Source organism: Monodon monoceros, unplaced genomic scaffold (genome assembly GCF_005190385.1).
Source record: "Monodon monoceros isolate NGI ecotype Baffin Bay Population unplaced genomic scaffold, NGI_Narwhal_1 Super_Scaffold_12, whole genome shotgun sequence".
In the NCBI taxonomy this organism is placed as follows: domain Eukaryota; kingdom Metazoa; phylum Chordata; class Mammalia; order Artiodactyla; family Monodontidae; genus Monodon; species Monodon monoceros.
Window position 1 is genome coordinate 14,040,669 of NW_021703768.1, and position 24,043 is coordinate 14,064,711.

Here is a 24,043-nt window from a genome sequence, read left to right on the forward strand (position 1 = left end):
GCAGGCAAACCCAAGGGATTTCAAACGACGCCCGGAAGCTCAACTTACTAACTAGGGGCCCAACCGGTAAAAGAACAATAGTAAAATAGAGCCAAGAGCGTGTTCCTTCGCTCGAAGCGATTCGCTGGTGGCGCGCATGGCCTGCGCGGAGCCTGAGGCTGGAAGCCGGAGCCCCGAAAAGGCGCGCTGCCCCTTTAAAAGGCCGCGCATCTCCGGGCCGGCCTTCCTCCCCGGGGCTCCAGCTGTGATTGACGCTGGGCGGCGAGAGGAGGCGCCTGGCGCTAACAAAAGTCCGGCCCTTGGGCGAGCGGCGCCGGGCCGCGAGTCTCTGCTCGCTCCGGGCACCCGCAACAAGTGGCCGCCGCGCCCTCCCCGGGGAAGCCGCGGGTGCGCAGGGGCGCCCGGAGGAAGCGGCGGAGCCCGGGAGCCCCGGCCGCCCGCGCGGCTCAGCGTCCACCGCAGGGGGATCGGGGCGGGCGGATGGGGACCCGGCGGCGGCGGCGCGGCGAGCCTCTGGGCGGCCCCGGGGCGCGGGCTCTCCGCGGCGCTGCGCCCGCCGGCCCCGAACGCGGATTTTAAGGGCAGCGGCCGCCCCCCGGCCCCACCCGGCGCAGTCGGGGGTGCCAGGAGGGGACGGAGCGCCCCCTCCCACCGGAGTGCGGGGGCCGCCCCCGCCCGGAGATCGGCCCCGGAGCGTGGGGTATGCGCAGCTAAAGGTCCCGTCGGGCGGGCTTTCCTCTGGCGGAGCGCGCAGGCGGTGCGCCCCACCTATGGAGTGTCCAGGGAGACGGCGGGCATGACGGCGGCAGGATGGGCGCGAACAATGGCAAACAGTACGGCAGTGAGGGTGAGTGGGCCGCCAGTCTTCACAACTCCCCAGTCGCGCCCCCCTCCCTTCCCCTCGCCCTCCCGTCTGGGAAGGAAGATTCTCGCACGCTGCCGGGGCGCATCCCCATTTGGCACCCTGTCTGGGCCGTCACCTTCCCTTTTGGCTCTGAGTACTTCGGCGCCCCGAGGATGCTTTCCCACCGCGGGGGTCTCTCTAAGCAACTTCCCAGGTTGCCTTTGGGACGGCTCGAGTTGCATTTCTGTCTGTTTCTGAAACCATGTGCCTCAGTTTCCCTTCCCTGGGCATCTGGGGTTTCGGATGATGGTTTGGCAGAGGGCGGAAGACGTTTTTGAAAAACAACGCAGTGAAAATTTTCCCAGGCCTTTGTGCACCATTCCCCGGGACTCTCCTGTAGCAGGAAAAACTTCTGGAAGAAGTTAAGTTTCCATTCTCTGCTCACTGCCCCCGAGCTGACAGCTTCGTAAAACTGACCACCTAGGGGCCGTGTGAGGCGGGGAGTGGCGGGGGGCTTTGTCTGGGCTCTCTCGGGGCTCGAGACGGGCAGAGGACCATCTGTTACGTGGGGCTGGAAATTGCACAGAAATATTGCCTGTCAAGTGGGAACTTGGAAGTTGGGGAAACTTTAAACTCCACCTACTCCTAAAAGGATGATGGATATGTGGGTTGGCTTCTCCCTCGCCCCTCCCCTCCCTTTGCATAGTACCGTAGTGTTGTAACCCGGTTGATTAACTGCATGCCCCTCATATGCATACGGCAAAGGCATTTCCCGCAGTTCAGTAGTTAGGAAGGTTTGTCTTTTCGTGAACTTGGCTGGAGGGGAGTGGAAGAGACAGGGTCGGTTTTACAGCCCGCCCCCAGAGGACCGGCGGTTAGAAACGGGGTCCAGCGCCTTGAAGACTGGTAGGAATGCAGAATGGCTCTTCAGCCTGTGGTGTTAGGGAAACTCCTATCATCCTCTTCAAAACTTTGAGCTGTGGCCACAGAATGTGGATGCCTCTCCCCATGTTTGCGTCTGTGTTCCTTCTCAGCAGCTTTGTGGAATTACAGCAGAAACCGACCCTAGAAAACCGTATCCACAAGAACCTTTTGTTTAAATCATTCTTTTCCAGAGCATCATGTTTTGAATTCCACATATATATATGAAATATATATATTTCCTTATTCTGGGCAGTTATGTGAAAGAGATTTTTTTTACTGACAGTTTCTTTTTTAAAAAGTTAAAAGGTGGTCTTTTTAGAGAGCAACCGTGAAATTATGCCAAAAAAGATTATTGGAGGATCTTGGCCACCCCCCAAAACTTCTTGAAGTTAATGTTTTTAAAAATTTTGGAAAAATGAAAGATTAAGCCTCCTTACTCTGAGTTATTAAAGAAGCTTTCGGGGAGTGAAGTGTGTGCCTGTCAGTTCTGGGTGTGCATACGTTATGCTCTTTGAACACTGGTGGGGGGAATGGACACCCCAAGAGGAACACAGGGTCACTGCTCTGTGTTCTTCAACAAAACCCCTCACACTCTTCCTATTCCTATGCAACTTGTTCTTAGATCCCAGCGTTCTTGCATTGTACAGTGTGCGGTGTATGACTACTTCCTGTCTGAACAGTGGAGTTTTCAACCCTTGGGAGAGAAAAGGAGAGACAGAGAACTAATGTTCTCCAGCTGTTATCCGTAAATGCTACCTCTGCATTTTCACTTCAGCTGAAGTGAGATTTTACTGGGATCTGATTTAGATACACTGTGGACTTTTTATAGGAAAAATCTCTTGGGCTCAGCTGATTCAAGGGGACCAAAAGGAAGCTTTGGGAGGTAACTGAGTTTTGGCTGGAGGGACACGTTGTGTTCAGCGTTCATCAACTCTCTTCAAGTGCATCGCCATTCCTCTGTGATAGTTGTGGGGGAAAATAGAGAAATCGAATAACAAGAGCTTTTCAAAAATCTATTCTCCCCCCAGTTACACCGGGCCTCTCCTAATATATGTCATTATAATATATGTAATGTATTATATGGTTATAATATATGTAGTTGAGTATGGTCAGCTTTATTACATGGTGCTATTGGATGGTAAAATCTATGCAGATAAGCCTTTTGGAATTTGGTGTGTTAGTGCCACACCAAATCCTTATCTAAATCTTTCTTATCTAAAATGTCAACTTTCAAAGAAAGTGAAAGCAACCCCTAGACATCGTATTTCTATTATCAAAGCAGACTGAGAATTAAGAGAGTTTCATAGATTTAGAGCAATTTAGGTGTGGTGTATTTCAAATTATCAACAAATGCATATCCACAGAATGGCTCAGTGAGAGATCCCCCAACTATAAAACATTGGTGTTTGTGTATACTTAAAAAAACTGTAACTTCAGTATATTTTACTTACTAGTGGAGCTGACACCATGTAAATGGCCCTGAAATTTTACAGATATTGTTGTGAATTATTAGAACTTTCAAAACTTCAGTATTTCATCTGTAATCTCACTTTCTCCTGCTCCTGGAAAATATCTTTTTTATTAAAAAAAAAAATTCCCAAGACTTACCTTAGCAGGTGCAATGGGACAGAGGCTTCCTACTTCTGCATCATTCCAGGCCCCGCAGCAGCAGTATCACCTGGGAGCTTGTCAGAAACTGAATCTGAACCACTTATCCCATGTGTGTTAAAAGCTCCAGGCAGTTCTGATATGGGATGCAAAGCACTGATTTGAGAGTCTAGAAATTTGATTCCAGCTTCAGCTTAGCTACTGTGACCTTGCTTAGTTGCCCCCAAATCTTAAGGTCTTTCTTCTATAGAGTGAGGAGAGAATTTTTTTTTTTTATTGGCTTTATTTGTCATGCTCATCCTTGTGCATGCAGTCCTTCATTTTAGTTTGCTCTTATAATGCCTGAATGGACCACTTAACAGAGATTCGCCTTGGGAAGACATGTTATAATAAATAGGGAAGTTAAGGCTATTACTGCTCTGAAATCAGTAGATGCCCCAATCCCTTTGTTATCCCCTTTACCCTCATCTCTATCTTCCTTACTTATTCCCACTTCCTCTCTTAACTCAATCAGTCTCTGCTTTTTTCTGCTGAGATTAAAGTTATGTGTTTATCAATATTGGGTGTTTCCAGTGTTTTGTTTTCCTAAATACTTAGTGAACGTTCAGGTTAATGATTTAGTTCTCAGCCTTTAGGCAGACTTGGATTTTGCTCCAGGAAAAAGTTGCCACACCGCTGCCGGATGTTCAGCTTTCTAGAAATATAAGCGCATGTCTGTATGATTAGTATGTTCCGGTAAACTCTTATTATGGAGGGCTGATTTTTTCTCTTTGTCTTCTTTCATAAAATTTAAGTTACAGCCCATGTGTAGAAATCTGGAGAATAAGCTGAGGTGATTCAAAGCCATTAGAACCATTAGCTTTGACTCCAGTTAAACTAAATAAACAAATCTCTCTGTTCAAGTAGTGAGAGAGGAGCTGCTTTTCCTGCCTTTTAAGGTTTCCAGCCTCACCCTCACTTACTCAGTGGTTTCGTTGTTATGTTTATTCTACTCCAGCAGGGCTGAGTCTGTCGTCCTTACACTGTTAACAGCTCCTTTGTAAAATCCTGCCTGTCGTTGAATTGGAGCTGCTGAGGCCTTGTGATGGGGCTTGACCTTGGTAGCTCTGCTGCTCTATCAACGCCCCGAGTCCCTTTTCACCATCTCAGATCTGTGCTTCTCAGATATGTTGCCTGGGAGCATAAATCATCACCAATCCATCACCACTTCGGGAAGCATATCTTGAAAGAATAATAACGATGGCAAGTAACATTTATTGAATGCTTACTTTGTCCAGGCCTGATCCTGAGCCCTTCATGTATGCTGACTCTTGTTACCGAGTCCAAGCTCACTCTGCTCGCTGCACGACAGGCCAATAAATCGGGAGACGAGGTATTGAGGCAAGGAATGGCAACTTTATTCGGAAAGCCGGGCGTCCAAGAAGATGGCAGACTAGGGTCCCAGAGTACCATCTTATGGGGTCTGTATGCTAGTTTCTTTTATAGAACAGAGAAGGGGAGGAGGTGAGGAAGTAAAATAAAAAGGCTGTAAGTCTTGCAAAACACCTCCTGGTTTGGCCAGCCTCAGGGAGGGGATGTGTTACTTTCTTCTTTCTTGCAGCAGTCCACAGGTGGGCAGAATGTTTCCCTGTGAACTGAACAAAGGCACTTTAGTTTAACATTTAGGCAGAGGGGCAGGCTTCCCTGAGGGAGGCCATTAGGTATGCCAATAGCTATAGACAACATCTTTTTAGTGATTATAGTAACAAAAAGCAACTGGAGAGCAAAGGTTAAAGTAAAAGAAACAGATCCAACATGGTGTCAGATTTTGTTCTTCCCTGTTACAATGTAATTCTCATGACAATCCTGATCCTATGGGGCAGGTGTTCCTATGTCTCCATTTTACTGATGAGGAAACAGAGGTGCAGAGAGGATGATCATTTTCCCAAGATCCTACAGGTAGTGTAGGTGGAATTGGGACTCAGGGCCAAGTCTGTCTAAGCCCAGAGTTACTTATTCATTCTTTCATTCAACCAATATATGTTGACTTCTTATTTCCTACCATGTACCAGGAACTCCTCTAGATTCTTGGAATACAACAGTAAACAGATAAAGATCCTGTCCTAGTCAGTCTTACCTTCATCTGTGTGCATGTGTCCATGTGTGTTGGGAGGGAGGTGAAATGGAACAGTTAACACATGTGCACACAGGCACAGTCATTTAGTAAACCACATGGTAAGTTCTAAGGGGCCAAGGCTCTGCATAAAGAAAATTGTCAAATTAAGACTGATGGGGGGACTTCCCTGGTGGTCCAGTGGTTAAGACTTTGCCTTCCAACGCAGGGGGTGCTGGTTTCATCCCTGGTTGGGGAGCTAAGATCCCATATGCCTCCTGGCCCAAAAAACTAAAACATAAAAAACAGAAGCAATATTGTAACAAGTTCAATAAAGACTTTCAAAAAATGGTCCACATCTAAAAAATCTTAAAAAAAAAAAAAGACTGATGGGAGTTGGGAAGAGAAGGGTGTGGCAATTTTAATTAGAGTAGTCACTGTGGGCCTTATGGAAAAATTGGCATTTAGACTGAAACTTAAAAGAAGTGAGGGACTAAGCCCTGAGGATCCATGTAGCATGTTGACTGTTCCTTTCAACCACTGTGTTCTACCAAAGTGAATACTCTTTATGCTGGAGGGCTTGCATCATCATTTTATGCAAGTGTAAAAGTGTAACGTCATCCGTCTTCTGTAAGTAGTCAGCTAGAGTGGAACAGAGTCAGTCTGGCTACTGGGCATATTTTTTGCCTAGAGTCTTTACAAATATGTTTTATCCAATGGTATTTTAGCAGATGGTTTGTGACTGCTTTTGCAGGGAGGGGAGGGGGAGCCTAGGAAATGCCCTTCATTCTGCAACCAGTAGATGTTGCCTCACTTACTGGATGTGTGACTGCTCACCCGAAGATCTCTCCAAAGGTCTCTGTAATTCTTAGATGGATGTAGCTCTTTATCTTTTGCCTCCAGTAAATAAATTCATTCTGATGAAAATCAGAAGATATATGATAGTGATTCCACTGTTTGGCTCAAATCAAAGCATTAGTGAAGCTATCAGTACCATTTTTGGTCTGACTGTTTTCAGAGATTTGAGGAATCTTTTTGCATATTTAAAACAGAGAAAGAGAAGAGAGGTAACTTTTCGTTCTCCTTAAGAATCAACTCACCTCAACTTTGTGTCAGCTCTCTCTGCCCTTTGAAACAGAATGAATTCTGGGTTGATTTTGAGTAATTGCTAATCACTTTTACCCTTAGCCCTTATTGAGTGGTGTGTCTGGAAGTTGATTAGACTACTTGGCTTAGCTCTTTGATTGAGGGAAACTCCTAGATATCACACACCATGGCATTTGGAATGTAGTAAAGTACGTGACAGTATCTTGAGTAAAATCTAGAGTGAATTAATTCTCTGAATAATGAAGAAGGGGATAAATGAAGTTTAGAAACTTAATACCTTAAAAAATAATATTTGAAGAGCTGTCATGATGAAGGTTAAATTTCAGAGTGCTGAGCAAAGACCAAGATATGTAAGTTACTAGCACGTAGGTAGATTTGACTCAGCCTGAGGAAGAGCTAAGTCCTGAGAGCTGCCCACATCTGAGACTGGCTGCCTAATGAGGAAGTGAGTCCTCCCACATGGGAAGGGGGATCACAGGAAAGATTGTTGTGCTTGAGATTTCTGCATCTGCTAAGGGGTCTACTATAGGACCCTACACCAAGATCCCTAGCAAACAGTTTGCCATGTGCAGTTATTTATTTATTTTTTTAATTGAAGTATGATTGATTTACAATGTTGTGTTAGTTTCAGGTGTACAGCAAAGGGATTCAATTATACATACATACGTATCTATTTTTTTCAGATTCTTTTCCATTATAGGTTATTACAGGATAGTTCCCTGTGCTCTACAAAACAGTTCCCTGTGCTCTGCGGTACGTCCTTGTTGGTTATCTATTTTATATATAGTAGTGTGTATATGTTAACCCCCAATTCCTAATTTATCCCTCCCCCCTTTCCCACTTGGTGACCATAAATTTGTTTTCTGTGTCTGTGGGTTGCAATTATGTTTGACGAAGGGTTATTGTTCGATTTGAACTCATATTGCTACTTGCCCCCCTTAATACGTTTCTATCCTTGTAGTTGTTGAAAAGTACTATCCCCACTTCCTCTAGGTTAATTTTCTCTCTCTGTTACATGTATGTGTTTATGTCTTTTTAGATATATTTAGATATTAATTGGAAAATAAACTGATTTTATTTGTTTCCCTGCCTTCGGTGGTACATAATCTCCTGAACCAAAAATGGGGTTTGATAAATGACATGTTCTATTTTCAGTGCAGTAATGGATACGGACTGTACCTACTGTGCCTTTTATTATGACCCTAAAACATGTAGGTCTCCTGAAGTTGAAGCAAGACCCTGAATTGTGCTTGTATTGACTATCTTGAATTAATGTTTTAACTTTGTTGATAAGACTTAATTGGCATCATTGGTTAGTGACATCTGATCAGAAGCTACAAATTGACTAGAACCTCACAAAGACAGCATCTTTCTCAAGGAGCCCTGACTCCTTTTTGTTCAGCACCATGTCTTCTGTGCATGAGCTAGACAGGCAGTTCTGCCACGGGGTGATAAAGTCCATATCTGCTGAACTTTCCCAGAATGTAGCTTTTTTTGGGTTTTGGTTACAGAAATTTAGACCTCTTCTTCCATCTACTCCCTGCGTTAAATCTCTAGATAGAATAAGACTTTTGCTTTAAGGAAGTTCAGTATCTAACTGAAAAGCTAGGCAGGGAGGCCAGTGATTTCAGAACAGGACGATAAATGCTGATTCACAGAGGGACCCTACTTTTCCGACGTGCTGAGTGTGAATGTAAGTGATAAGTGGGAAGTGGGCATAAGACTAGAGCAGCTCTAAATAATGACAGCACTGGACCGTATCTGCAACTCCCCAAACATCTAAAGGATGCACATATTTTCTAAAACAACGACAACAATAACAACATAATCACACCACTATATATAAAATAGATAACCAACAAGGACCTACTATATATAGCACAGGGAACTATACTCCATATTTTGTAATAACCTATAAGGGAAGAGAATCTGAAGAAGAATATATACACATTATATAATTATATGCATATAAATTATATATATATATATAACTGAGTCACAGTGCTGTATGCCTGAAACTAACACGATATTATACATCAGCTATACTTCAATTAAAAAAAGAAAACAGGCAAATTGGAGGGGGAGTCGCTTACACTCTTGGGAGAAACTAAATCTTTTGTTAGGAGTCTTTCTCTAATTGTTCCCAAAAATCTTCATGTTCCATTTCGGATATCGTTTATTCCATGGGAAGTGGTTCTTTTGGGACCTGTAAGCGAGGACCTTGGAAGGCTTCAGTGGAGGGGCAGGACCTGACCAGCCTAGGTCCTCGCCACACCTGTACCCTGCAACCAAGGAGAATGGGAGCCTGCAGGTGGATGCTTTTTAAGTGTGCTAGTTCATACCCCAAAGACGTACAACTTTCAGACTTCTGACATGACTGATTATGAACCATCTCTGAATTTTCCTGAGTAATGAAATCTAAACACGTGGTCACCATTCTCCCCGTTCCCTGGGTGAAGGAGTGTCAACTTTGTCTGGAGCCGTAAATCTTTATTCGGTTGTGCATTAGATATGCTCACTCTATCAATCCCTATTTAACTTCTAAACCAGTAACAAAATGAAAAACAGTTGTTAACACCACACAAACTCATAATTGTAACTTTAGAAGCCTTGAGCAACGTGTAGAAATGTTATTGAAACATTTTTTTGTTTGCTACCCTTTCTGTGGTAAATTCCTGAGCTGCATTTTCCAAGCAGATGTAGCAGTGGAAAGGGAATCAGAATTTCTAGAGAAAAATTTCAGGAATTTTTCTTCTGCTCACAGATTGACCTTCTGGCTGCGAGTCACCCACTTTTTGGCAAGGCGGAGAAGTCAGGAAAAGGCTCCTTGTATGTGCAGTTGAACCTTTGACCCGATGGAGTACTCGAATTGAATCTCAGGAGCCTCTGGGTTAGGTCCAAGTCTAAGGCCAGGTCTTCCACGGTGCAGCTGTCGGAGGTGGCTCAGACCCCAGGGAGAGGAAGAACATGTATGAGACTGAGGGTGGAGCGGAAGAAACATAAGTAAGAGGAGAGGGAAGAAGAGGAGAAATTCAGAGAGAACTGGTGTTAGGGCGCTGATGGCCCTCTACCGTGAAGAATGGAATCACTGTTCTACTCAGTGCTCTTTTCTTACAAATATCTTAGCTCGGGCTTCCCTGGTGGCGCAGTGGTTGAGAGTCCGCCTGCCGATGCGGGGGACCTGGGTTCGTGCCCCGGTCCGGGAAGATCCCACATGCCGCGGAGCGGCTGCGCCCGTGAGCCACGGCCGCTGAGCCTGCGCGTCCGGAGCCTGTGCTCCGCAACGGGAGAGACCACAACAGTGAGAGGCCCGCGTACCACAAACAAAAACAAAAACAAAAATCTTAGCTCAAAGGAACAAAAACAATTACTAATAGTTACTCGGTAGGCTTGGATGTTGCCAAGTTTACTGTATTTTCGGTCATTTCAGTAATAGTAACAATTACTGAGCACTTAGTAGATGCTACTTCCCTCTCCGAGCATGTTACACACACTCATTCCTGTAGTTCAAGACAGCCAGGGATGCGGGCACAGATCATCCCATTTTGCAGTTGCCAACACAGGAGCTTCGAGGCAAGGCGGACTGACTGCCCAGGGCACAGAGCTGGTGAGTGGTCCAGTCCGGTCTGAAATCCCTGTGGCTGTGCTAGCTTTTGTGCCCCTCTCCCCTGTGCCCCTGACCCCCTCCTGCCTGGGCATGTCAGTGGCAGCCAGCGTCTTTCCTGATCTTTGTTTTGTTTGTGTGTTTCAAAGGATTGCAGTGACTGCGAAGTAGCCCCTTAAAAATGAAAGTGACAGTTTTATGTATGGATGAGGTGAGCAAAAATGAAAGACATCTTTGGAAGGAGACTTTCAACTCACTTTACCTGGCTCTCCCAAGGGCCAATTAACTGCTCATTAGGCACCAATCTGCTGACAAATTGGCAGGCTGACTAGTGTCTCTGAGAATGGCAGCCTGTAAAATAATTAGCATATTCTGTAGAGTCTTCAGAGCGCCTAGTAGAGCTGGGAGGCTGTCCCACTTTGCCCCAGAGTGTTAGCAAATTATCTTGGTGCCGGGATAGCTTTTGACCTGGGACGGCCACCTGCTCACAAACAAAAGCTAACGGAGGACTGAAAGAGGTGTTCACATTTTCCTTCCTAAGTAGTTTATAAGTTATATCTTGTATTTCCCTCTGGTTTCAAAAGTATGGATTTGAAACAGCTATTAATGTGGGGAATTATTCCAATATGTATTTGTATTTGCCTTTATCTTTGCTAGCCCCTGGGAGACTTCTCCATGCGTATGTCTAGGAAATTGCTTTGGAAACTATAAAGTGTTTCAGAAATTAATCTCATTTATCATCACAGGGACCGTGGGAGGGGTGTCTGCCATGATCCCCAGTTTGTAGATGAGGAAACTGAGGCCTTGGCAGGTTAAATGATTTGCCTTGATTTTACAGTTGAGAATAGATGGGGGCATTCCGATTTTAAATTTAGTACACTTTCTATCATAATATGGCTTCCCTTAAAATGCTACAAGATAAAATAATATAATCATGCTAGGGTATTATCACCAGGCATCTGTGACAGTATTTTAAATTGCTTGCACCCAAGGATGAAAGTGGGGGTCTGCAAGCATCCATCCTGTCCTTTAATTGCTTTTGGAGCTCTAGTATTGATAGAAGCAGAGAAGCCTGCTCCCCCTTGGTCGTCTCAGGCCACAGAGCTGTGCCACTGCTCAGGGGAGCAGCCTTGCAGTGGTAAGATTATGATAATGAGAATGCAGAGTGAATTGTTAGATAAATATTCAGGACAAGATGGCCTTGTTTGTTAGGGTGTCACTTGCTAGCTGATAAAACTCAGCTGGGGCTGTGAGGGGTGTTTCCTTCTGAAAGCTTCTGCTCTAGATGCGTAGAGAAAGTTGCTTTACTTTTGGGAGCATCAGAGAATCAACTCTAAAATTGGGGCCAATCAGCATCACTGGAGTCATTGTTTTCAGTCTTCTGGTTTCCCTTGCTGTTGAAGAACCGCATTGTTCAGAGGTCTTTGGAAGTGTTTAGGTCCTGGACAAGCCCTTTAGGATGAGTTGCTATCAGAGGTCACTGAGGTTCTGATGTTGTTGTGATAGAAATCCACACTGTCATTTAGCCTTTAACTGCTTTACTTTCCATTCATTGTCCTCTGGTTTACTGTCTGCTTTTTTGTTTTTTTCTGTTTCTTGTTCCTTTGTATTTATTTATTGCTCATCCTACCACATGCTTACCCGACATGACTGTAACCCTGTTCACGTGTTAGGTCCTTAATATATTTTTGTTAAACAAATACATGAGGATGAATCTGTAGCCATGATCTTTATTGGATCTAAAAAAGCCTACGAAAACCCTATCATATTTTCAGTGAACTTTTCTTAGACTTGAACATTTTACTCTTAAAAGAAAGTTTTTCTGGGCATGTTTTCTTCTGAGGATATTCTAACTTGGACTTTTATTTTGAACAATGTGGATCTATCTTATGGATGAAAATAGCTTGTGTACTTAAGGAAAAATGAAATATGTAGTTTTTAGCATTGCTGAAAACAATTGCAGAAGACGTTTCAACTTCACTGATTTACAGTATTGTGGACTTAATTCTTTTCAATGAGGAAAATGAAATATGTATTTTTCAGCATTGCTGAAAACAATTGCAGAAGACATTTCAACTTCACTGATTTACAGTATTGTGGACTTAACTATTTTCAATGGATATTGAGTAGAATCCTGCTGTATATTTTTTATTGCAAATTGTATTGTTTGGTAATATCTGTTTCAGCTGCTTTGGAAATTGAGCTTATGTGACAATTTAAGTAAATCAATCTAGAAAGCATTTAAAAATTGATCTCTAATAAATTACTCCTTTGGCTCTGTTCTCTTCTCTGGATTAAAGGGTTATAGCATTATGAATCCTTTTAAATTTATATATTCATCTACTTCATGCTGGGGGCTCTGCATCTTTATTTTTCTCCTTTTTATTATGCAAAATATAAAAGTTATTAGATGTGTCTGGTATGATTGGAATGGTTTCTAGTAGGTCTTCTGTTTCTGGCTTCCCTCCTTACTAAAATCAGAAGTGAAATAATCAATTTCGGAAAAAAAGAAAAACATTATTGAGCTGTAGTGTGTGTATATGTGTATACATACACGAGATTATTTAAATAACCCTTTTCTATAAATTCAGCAAAATCCATTATTCCTCACATCTGTTTTTTTCTGTAAATGAAGAGAAATATGTAACCTATAAGGAATTAAAAAATACAATTAAAATTAAAGTGCCATTTTTTTTTAAATAGTAGGTTATCTGTTAGAGGAACAGCTTTAGACAAAGGGTCACCGTAAGAATCAAACTACAGAAGAATCAAATAGTCCAACACACGAGCTTTCTGAGATGGAACTTGGGATAGAGGTGTCTGTAGTTTATGAACAGACTTGAAATGGTTCTGTGACATGATATCCGCTTGGAACTGTATGTTTTAGTTTGTTTGTTTACCTCAATGTGTGTTCAGCTCAGATGAGTGGATATAATCTCTGTTGGTGAGAATTGTACTCTGCATGACAATGAGCCTGATTGACATTTGTTTTGAAGTGCCAGAGTGTAAATTCATATTCACAGGCAGCATTCATACACTCATTTTTGTCTTTTGTTTTTTTTTTTTGTCTTTTGTTTTTTGATTTTAAAGATCAACAGTTGCTCCGTTGGTTGGAAAGATTTATGTAGCCCCATTTGGACAATGTATATTGTGGAGACTACTATGAAAATAAATTTCAAGACATGACATTTCTATCCTGAACAGCTTACTTTTCACATCTCATTTTGCATCCACTTTGCCTACTTAATTATATTTTAATAATTTTCTCTATTTTCCATCTCTCCCAAAGACCTCTCTTGTTGATCACCCTGTGAGCTTGTTTTGAGAGACAGTATTTCCTTGGGGAGTCTTTTTCCATTCCTGAAGCCACAACATGAACTGAGCAATAAAAAGCCAATTCCCTCCCCTTGGTTGTGCTTCAAATAGTCTTTTCTTTGATACAGGCTAATAAAAACAGGAAAAGGATCATTTTTAAATGCTTTGGTTGGGGTTGCTTTACTTCCAATAAGGAAAATTGCCTCACAAGGGGGAGCATGGGTAATAAAGTTACAACTAACTGAGTAATGTATTCAGTCTAACATCAAAATCTCCAAGCTGCTGCCTGCAAATCTAATTTAATCGTGGGTTTGCTGTGTGTCCACTGTGGTGTGTAGATTTGAATTTGCTGCTGTTGATCAACTCTTCACAGTTAATGGAGTTGAATTTCAAATGCTTCTGGAGAGGTTTGATATGTGTGGGGTTTTTACCTTCACAATCTTTGTAAGCCTTGAGGTAGGTAATAAAAGGGCTTTGAGGGTAGACCAAGAATGAAACATGTAATAGAATCTTGGATGTGTTCATGGTGAAATTGACCACAGATCCGCTGACAGTGAAAGAGGCTGAGGCACAAAGAAATCAAAGAGTTTGGTTAAGGTCATACAGAGTCCAGGTGTTTCTTCTAAATCCATTTCTTTCTTACTCACCAAGCTTCATGCCCTTTTTTCTTACTTTCAGAAGATTTGAGGTGAATGTAGTGGCTGTTTTCCTTCTCTGTGCAGTTAGCCCCTCCGGGACTGACTGTCTCATACCCCCAGCATGGCTCAGGGCTTCTCCAGAAATTACTGTCACTCAGGGCAAGGGAGCAGCCCCCATCGAATGACTTTTTGAGGCGGGGGTACAATTTGGGACCATTCTGAAGAGCCATCTTTGGTCTGGAACTCCAGTTGGCTGAGTCCTATATTGCATCTGCATCACAGCCCAAATTCTGTCTCTGTCTGCCTTCTCCCTTGCCTTTCCTAAGTGTGATGCCAAGCGTACTTCCCAATAAAGCACCTGTACTTCAAATCATATCAGAGACTATTTACTGGGGAAACCAATATAAGACAACGGAGAAGCTGAATACGATGCTATTCTGGCAGTGGTCAGGGACAGGATGCCACTGCTGGGAAAATCATCTTTCTGGGAATCCTGGCTGTTCTTAAAAGGGAGCCTTCATCTGACAGTTAAGAGACATGAATGGATTTTTGCTTGGGGACCTAGTCTAATCCTTTCATTGTATAGATTTAGGAAATAAAGCCCCATGCACTAAAGTAACTTGACCAAAAGTACATAGCTAGTTGGCAAAAGAGCAAAAACAGGCTTGTAGTTCCAGGTGCTGTTTTTGAAGAGCCGTATTGGAATTTGTTCAGAGTTGTTTTGCTGCTGTAACTCAGAATTGACTGCAGATGGGTCTAGAGACCAGTTATCTGTCTGATCTGTTTGTTCAACTCTGGCACTGAAGTCAGACATCTCAATAGTTTCTCCGTGGTTCTATTTTTGAAGAGTGATCTCTGAAGCTCACCACAGTTGGTAGTTGAACAGTGAAGAAGAAATGGCGAAGTAGAAACAGATGGTCATAGTTATTACTGCCTGAAATCAGCGTTTTGTGATACTGGCTATTAAGAGAATTGGGAAATTGGCAAGGCTTATTACATGATAGGCCAGTGGCAAGTACGGATTCATTAGGTGGATGAAACATGCAGGGGTGGGTTGAAAGAATTGCAAGCAAAATGAAAAATGATGACAAATTAATATTTAGTCTGTTGATCATCCTAAATAGTTTATTAGTCATTTTATTATGCTCAAATAATGTTCCGCTGAGATTATCAAATGACTGCAAGTTCAGAGTCACTGTGGTCCTGAGAAATTTGGAAGGAATTGAAAAACCAATTACTAGTTTGTTATTATCACTACTACAAGGATCCAGATTTTATATAATTTCCTTGGCATAATTAAACAGCTACTCTCTTAGAAAATATTCTTCAACTCCTGTCGTCTGTAAATTAAGTAGAAATTTATTTTATTTGGTACTCAAGGCCCTATGTGTGCTTAGACAGATTCCCTCTCTGGCTTTCTCTCAGCATGCTCTTCTATATGTACTCCGTACCCTGGCTAAACTAGTAACCTCAGTGTTCCCCAAATGTGTCTTTTATTTTCCTAGATTTGTGTCTTTTGTCATGGGTTTTGTTTTTCTTGGACTGTTCTTTCTATTTGATTACCAATCAAGTCCTGCTCAGCTCAGGCCCAATTCAATGTTAACTTCTTAAAATAAAATTTTCTTTGATTTCCCATAGATATATCTTTGTTCATAATGCTTATTAACCCCTTACTTTGAGGGACTATGTCAGGTGCTCTCAGCTGGATTTGCTTTTTCTTCCCTCTGATCCACTGTGGCATTTTATTTGTATGGAATTTTTATGTCCTACTTTGCATTTAGCTACTTGCATCTCTCTAATCCAGTAAATCTTTGTAGGTATCCATGTACCAGAATCTGTGCTCGGTTTTGAGGGGTAAAAAATATAAGAAATTGTTCTTGATTTAGGGGCCTGCAGTCTAGTAGATGGAATAAAGTACTGAAAGAGCCATGGATGGCAAAACTAAAGCATGCGATGGGAGACAGAACTGGCTGTGGTGAGCTTTAGCTGGGGATATTCACAAGGACTTCTTATCTGAGATGGCCTTGACCTGGGTCTGGAAAAATGAGTCAGGGCTTGCCAGGCAAGGCTGTTAAGGAGGGAATGAGAGAAGGTCAGGCAAGGAGACAGGAACCAGTGGGTCAACTACGAGGGGAGGAGAGGATGATCTGAGTTCAGCCCCATACCTGGAGCAGTAGGCCGGTGCACATGGCTGTGAAGGCAGCGTGAAGCCCTGTGAATGGCAGGAGGGCGCATCAGTGCTTAGCAAAGGCAGCCGGCCTGGGACAGATTTAGAGAGATTGCTGGCCAGGCACATAGATTCCTCTTCCCTACTCCTTGTGAAGGGAGTGCCATTAATATAATTCCTGGCCTGGAGTATTCACCTGGTTGGTAAATTTGGAAGGAATAAAGTCGACATCTGAGCTCCATTCTGTTTTCCTCTTGGGGGAAGCTCTTCTGCCCAGAAGTAGACCGGCTTTGGTCTCATGCTTGCCAACACTTGGATTCAGTATTAGCCACTTGGCTGTAGACCTAAAACTATATACAACCTCTGAACTAGAGTTCCTGGAAATAAAGGAGACATTTTCCTCTCGCTGCCACTCCTCTTTTCTGATTTCCTCAGTTTGTTTTGAATCTGACTCGGAGAGAAGGGTGCTATTCCTGGAGCCCCATCAAGACCCCAACAGTAGTATACGTAGGAGGGAGGAAGAACGGCTAAGTGAGGGGAGGTGAAAGCTTGAATTATAGCGGGGACATAATGACTGAGGAAGAAGGTGTGGGTTTCAGCAGTGGAAAGAAGGTAGAAGGACTTGGGGACTCATTGGCCGAAGGGGATGAATGAGATGGAAGGTTCTAGAAAGACTCCGCCTTCTGTTTGGGTGCTTGGGGGCCACATTAGCTCACAGACCTTATGTTCTGATTGACCTGAGTTTCCCCGAATTGGTTCTGGAGCCCAGGACAGTTAATTTGGTCTTTGATCTCTCCTCTCGTCATCACCACCCAGGATCTGAAGGAATTTTTCAGGGACTGATACACTTGGGCATTTGCTCATCTAAATTGTTCAGTTCCTTTATTAATTCATTAAGCCAGCAGACGTTTATTAATCTCCATCTGTCAGGCCCGGGCATGGCCTGCCCATGAGATACAGCGGTGAATAAAACATTCGCTTGTTCTCTGCAGACTCGGGGTCTGGTGAGGAAGTCGGAGCATACAGTAGGGGGTTACTGGTTAAGTGGCTTTGGAGGCAAACAGCCCGAGTTAGAATCTGGATCCCACTACTTGCAAGACAGGCGACCTCATTAGGACCTCATTTTTAAGGGAGCTAAGTTGGTGTCTCCCTCAAACAGCTACTTCACACTATTTGTAACTTCTCATTTGGCCCAGTAAACTGGTGGATTGGCTTTGAATAAATTCTTCCAGAAACTTAGAAAATTGAGAAAAAAAATTGCTTTTGGAATTCATTTTTTAAAACAGGAAATTCCTGTCTAAAGGTGGAAGAAGTTGTCACAGGAGCAGCATAAGCTATGCTCTATTTATCCCTCTTTTGGACGATCCCTTTAGATCAGCACTTGATGGAGGGAAGCTAGAATGTGGTTTATTTTTTGGTAAAGTTTTCATTTTTGAGTTCTAATTGCATGAAGGATTTGAAAAAGAGTTGAGCTATTTTTTTATTATGGCAAAGCTGGATATTGCTGTGAAGTAGAGAGATCCAGTGTTTGTGTGATTTGAAGATAGACCTGGTATTAATAGGGGGTAATATTCTTTTTTTTAATGGAAGTATGGTTAATTTACAATGTTGTGTTAGTTTCAGGTGTACAGCAAAGTGATTCAGATTCTTTTCCATTATAGGTTATTACAGTATATTGAATATAGTTCCCTGTGCTATACAGTAGGTCATTGTTGTTTGCCTATCTTGTATATAGTGGTGTATGTTAATCCCAAACTGCTAATTTATCTCCCCCACCCCGGCTGTCTCCTTTGGTAACCGTAAGTTCGTTTTCTATGTCTGGGAGTCTATTTCTGTTTTGTAAATAAGTTCAGGGAGTAACACTCTGATTTGTAGTTTTCTATGCCATTTCATACAGTGATGGACATTTTCATGGTTCTAAAACTGGGGGAAAAATCCCATTGTTTCAAGAGTCCTCAATCAATGTGAAATACCATTCACACACACAAATTGGGTGTGTGTGTGTGCATGCATGCGTGCGTGTGTATATATATGTGTGCACTTTATTGTTTCTATTTTAAAAGTCACAAGATCGAATGATATGCTACGTGCCAGATTCTTGCACATTTATTTGCTATGATTTAGTTTGTCCACCAATGTCCAATCCTACAGAGATCGAAAAGGCTGAATTAGACAGAAGATGGCACAAAAGTAGTGGTCGGGTTTCCTAAAGGGTAATATTTGCTTTATTTAAAATTACTGATATTTAACCAAGAACAAAAATGCCTCCGTTTTGTCCTGTAAGCTTTTTTTCATTTTCTGTTTTCTGTAAGTGAGAGAAAACCAGTATCCTTCTGTAAGGAATTTAAGAAATCAATTATAAAGTAGCATTTGTTTCTTTAATAATATGGTATCAGCCCTACAAAGGGACGTGATGTGCTCTGTTTCATGTCAGGGCACCCTGAGTTTTAAAGATGGATTAGACCCTAGAGATGACTAGTCCAGTGTACTCCTTTGGAGATTAACAAGAAGCTTGGGTACCAAATGCTTGAAAAGACATGCAAAGTCCTATATGAGGTACAACAGTGAGTGTAGTGGCTAAGAACACAGACCTGGGTGCCAGACTTCCTGGGTGTCAGTTGGCTCAGCCAATTACTAGTCGTGTGATCTTGTGCAAGTTACTTAACCTCTCTGTGCCTCAATTTCTGCATCTGGAAAATGGAGTTAGTAGCAATCCTTCTCTCCCAAGAGTTGTCAGAGAGTGGATTGAATTGGTAGATATAAAGTGATAGTACTTGGCATGTAACAAATGCTACTTTCTGATTTATTCTAATCTGCATTTCATCAAATCTAAGATGATTTGAGGCTGCTGCTTTCTCGAACTCAGAACGTATGACTGGAGGGTCTCACGAAATTACAGTATGATTTGCCAAAGTGATTTAAGAAAATATTGGTTGTAAGATGAAGGTGTTAAATGGGCAGTGGGAGGGGTGGGGAAAAGGTACTTAGAGTCAATTAAATAGGTTGCTATTATTATCATTCTTATTATTTAACTGACTTGGAATGGGAAGCTACATGTCCTAGTGCAGCCCTTAGTCCATTGTTCTACAATACATTGTATGTCTGGGCAATGTTTATAAACTAGAGTTTTAGACACTTCCACTTTGGGGAATAAAAATTTTAGCTGTTTATTCTGAGCACACAGAGTCTACTCCACTTTGGGTAATATCATTTGATTTAAAACTATTGCAGCACTGCAGTTTTGTAGTTCCAAGTCCTAAGGACAACTGGGTGCGATTCTCCTAACTTATTAGAAAAAGCAGGGTAAAGAAACACCCAAATTCCCATGTAAGAATGAGTGTCCTCTCTCTGCACGGGCTTGCAGGCTCAGGGGTGATTGAGCTGCGTGTATCTTTCTCTGTTTGTTATTGCTTTGTATTTGGATAGGTTAAATCTTTAAACAGTTATAAATTTCTTCCTACTGAGTGAAGGTTCAGATTCAGCTTTTAATAGTAGTTAGACATACTGTTTTCATTCCTGGTCAAGTTCATCCAACAATGGAGTCTGGAGTGTCCCTTTCAGGTTACTACTAAACTGACTCGGGGGCAAAAACCATGTCCATTTTATATGTGTCTATGTAAATCCTCCACAAAAGTGCTTTAAATGAGGGCTCTTGTGAATACCTTTAAGACTTTGGGCCAGTCACTTCTCTTTGCCCCTTCATTGCTAGTTGATTATCTGTCCTGCTCTAGGCGACTTATCTTTCCTCCCCCTCCCTCCCCGCCCCCCCTCTCCCTCACCCGTGGTTCCCCCTTCTCTCTCTTGCCCTTATCCCCCCTGCCACCCACTTCTTGTCTCAGCATCCTCGCTTCATTTCTGTCTCTCTCCAAAGTTTATATTTGACTGTTGTCTCTGGGCAATGTGCCCAGTTTGGTTTATTTGTTTCTCATAATTGTATTCAGAGCCTCAGCTACAAGTTTCAGATGGACGTTTCCCATGGCATTTGTCTCCTTTATAACACAGGTCTTTTCTGGGAGTTTTGTAATGTTTTACAATATAAATGCAAACTTGACCTCTCCAAAGTGGAGTTTTACAAAATGAGTACCCAAATTAATCAGAAGACGTTCCAAATCTTAATCTCTCAATTAAGTTTTACCATCCCAGGTCTCAGTGTAATGGAATAAAGATAGTAACTTATTGGTTAGCTTGATTGTTGCTAACTGCTTTGCAGTTGTCTCTCCCACAAAAAAATCTTCTGCTGAGTTTAGTTTTATGGAAGATAACTGTATTGATGGTAGTGTAAAAGAATCCCAAGTGTTCTTCATGTTGAAATATAAGCTAGTGTCAGCTTTAAAATGACAACCCTAAACACTGCATACTTTAGTCTCAGCCCAGTGTCTACTTCCACTTTGAGAAAATTGTGGTTTGAGGCCTTCTGTTCTCTGTAACATTCTAGCAAAAGCTCTAAGCTTTAAAATATGGGTCTTTCTATGATGATAATGGGTCTTCCTAATTGTTGTACATTCACAACTTTACATGTTCCAGATACTACGTTGTCCAATAAAGTAGTAACTGGCCACTGGCCTCATGTGGCTTTTAAATTTTTAATTAACTACAATTAAATAAAATCATAGATTCAGTTCTTGAGGCACACTAGCCACATCACAAGGGCCTGGTCTCCCCATGCGGCTACCATGTTGGGCCGTGCAGATACAGAACAATTCATTGAGAAAGTCTTATTGGACTGAGCTGTTACAGAGGATTTCAGTTAGGGCAAGTGGGACTAACGAATCGATTTCACTGGGTTTGTTAGTTAGGGTAAAACTAAGCTGCTGTAATAAGAGACTACAAAAATACAGTAAATGAAAGAATTTTTAAAAATTATGTAATACTCAAGACGTGAGCAGTCAAGATGGCACATGGTAAGTCATACCGGGATATGGTTCCTTCCATCTTTTTGACCCATCAGTCTCATGACATTATCTGCACCTGTGTGTCCCAATTTACGGGAAGATCAAAATGAACTCCAGGGCAAGTGGCTTTCTTATAGGTAGAAAAGGAACCAGACATTGCAGCATCACTTTTGTTCGCATCCTGTTGACCCAGACAGAGCTGCACATTGACACCTGGTTGCCCGTGAGGCTCGGAAATGTGGCCTTTAAATTATTGCTGCGGAAGAGAGAATGGATTTTGGGGCAGCATCAGCAGTTTTTACCCTACAAGCTAACGCTCAACGCAAAGAGATGACGTTTAAGGTGACGGTTCATTTGCCATCGTTAATTTGGGTGTTGGGAGAGATGATATGTGGATTTAATTTAGACGGTGCGTGGCTCTCAGCGTTTACTATGTTGTCATTTAAGCAAATATGGGCATAGAATTCCAGTAAACTAAACCAGAAGGTTTTACCCAGCTGGTTTTGTTCCACCATCCAGAACGTAACCTGGCGTGTGGAGTGGCTCCGTCTGGATTCTCATTAAGAACCACAGACCTGTGACTCCCCGTGTGCTTTCAGTGCTCAGTGGATTTGGGGATTTGGAAGACATGCACACTCTTGCTACTCTAAGCAAAAGGCTTGACTAAGGCAGTGAAGTACACTTTGAAGGAATGGATTTTATGGTCCATTAGTGTGAGTAAATGGTGCTTCCTTCGTGGGAGATGGAAGGGCTCGTGTCTATAATGAACTGATAAACCTCTTGTAGAGAGGCTGGAGACATTCTTTTCAAATTAGTGGAATTATATTTTACTTTCCCTTTTCTATTTTAGAATGAAAATGGGAAATGATTTGTATGTCTCTGCATGTGATTTCTCTCCTCCTTGCTGCTGGTGACCCTCCTCTCTTTTAACCCAGACATGGTAGGATTATGAAGTTATTAGAATGTACTTTGGAGCATTGGTGTTATTATCAGTTATGGCTTGGAAGAATAACTCATGCACTTTCATTCATTTTGGCAGGTCAGTAAATTTCCTCTTTTTCTTATTATAACCAAACGTTGAATTTTATCTCTTCTCAGGTGGTGTGTTGGATTCTACTTTATCCATTTATCATAGGAGATTAAGTTATAATATAGGTAGCCTTCAACTTGCCTACTTTAATCTTTCTGCAGCTAATTGTACGTTGTAACTTATGTCCCAATCCATGAGGAAGGGACAGGAGTGGCCTCAGGCCTATGGAAAGGGAAGATGCCTCGGTGAGATGTTTGGTGGACCCCCTCTTCCCAGAGCCTGTTACGTTTGTCATCTGTTCTACTGGGTTTAGAATTCGAGAGCGTTTTCTCAAATTTCTGTTATTGTTTAGCTCTCTGCAGAAGCCTCTTTCTATAGCATATATGTTTATCATCTCATAGTTTGGATCCTGGCTCTGTCACTTCATGAGCTATATGACCGTCAGCCAGAGAAATAACCTCCCTGTGCCTCAGTTTCCCCGTCTTTAAAATGAGAATAGCAGTACCTAGCTCAGAGGGCAATTGTGAGATTTTTAAATGAGTTAAAAAGTCCTAAGTGAATTGAAAGTTCCTGGCACGTTGTAAGCCCACTGTAAGTGGTGGCTCTTCTCTGTATTTACTCAATTTCGGTACATCTTTATGTAGAAAAGTAGTGAAACTGTCTCTCTTGGAAAAGGAACACTTGAAAAGGTACCTGTCTTCAAACTTTTAAATTATTTTTCATATAGTTACTAATGAATGAGTCTGACCTGATTTGTTTTAAAAAATCCATAGCAATGCCTTCCTTTTTTTTTTTTTTTTTTTTTTTTGCGGTACGCGGGCCTCTCACTGTTGTGGCCTCTCCCGTCGCGGAGCACAGGCTCTGGACGCGCAGGCTCAGCGGCCATGGCTCACCGGCCCAGCCGCTCCGCGGCATGTGGGATCTTCCAGACCGGGGCACAAATCCGCGTCTCCTGCATCGGCAGGCGGACTCTCAACCACTGTGCCACCAGGGAAGCCCCATTTGCCTTCCTTTCATCATGGTACTTTTAGAATGCGACCCCACCATCTCTAGAATGTTCCAGTCATATTTTTTCATTTTGCAAGTGGAATCATTGAAGCTGGTTAAGTGCAGTCACCTGTGCACACGGACAGAGTTAAGGCTGTTGAGTTGTCCCTTAGCCCAGTTATCTGGCTTCCCGGATAGAAGAATGCTTTTTCCTCTATGCATTGCTCTGTGTGTGTGTGTGTGTGTGTGTGTGTGTGTGTGTGTGTGTGTGTCTGTGTATTTACATACCTACATATATCCAAATACGTATACATCTGTAGCTGAGGGATCTATTGTGTACGAGAAGGCACAGGGGACAGAATTCATGACATGCAATATAAGAGGAGTCCACAGAATGTGATGAGAAGGGATTTTAGAACAATTTGAGTTTTGCCGATCTGGATCCCACATTAAAGATTCTAGCCAGTCAGCAGCTCCCTGACGCAACTCTGGAAACAGTGTCCTCCCCGCAAAGTGTTGCACAAGGTCATTTAAAATGTAAGAAAACCATTAGAACATATATGCCTCCTGCTGTTTAGGAGCCGGAATGCTTAGGTTTGGGGTTTCGTAGAGGACACCCACACTTGCACAAACACGGTGATCAGTTCTGAGCGTGAAGTCACCCATCAAAAAGTAAAGTACTCTTCTGTGTGCTTGATGGCAATGAAGTGGAAGTGATGAAAGAAACTGGGGAGATGAATGAGATCATCTGCGGTGGGCGGGGTGAAGGAGGGACTCCTGCTGGGGAGCCTGGGTTTGGAGTTGCAGTGTAAAGTCAAAGGGACTTTGGCTTGGC

General features: G+C 42.6%; 1 protein-coding gene across 1 annotated transcript in view; it reads left to right on the top strand.

The window, feature by feature from the left end:
• Nucleotides 1–296: 296 nt before the first annotated feature.
• FBXL7 (F-box and leucine rich repeat protein 7) overlaps nt 297–24,043 on the top strand; it is a 414,656-nt gene continuing 390,909 nt past the window's right edge. Inside the window, exon 1 of the mRNA XM_029218403.1 lies at nt 297–847. Coding sequence (XP_029074236.1) covers nt 811–847 — 37 coding nt within the window. The 5' untranslated portion in view covers nt 297–810. The remainder of the gene's footprint in view (nt 848–24,043) is intronic.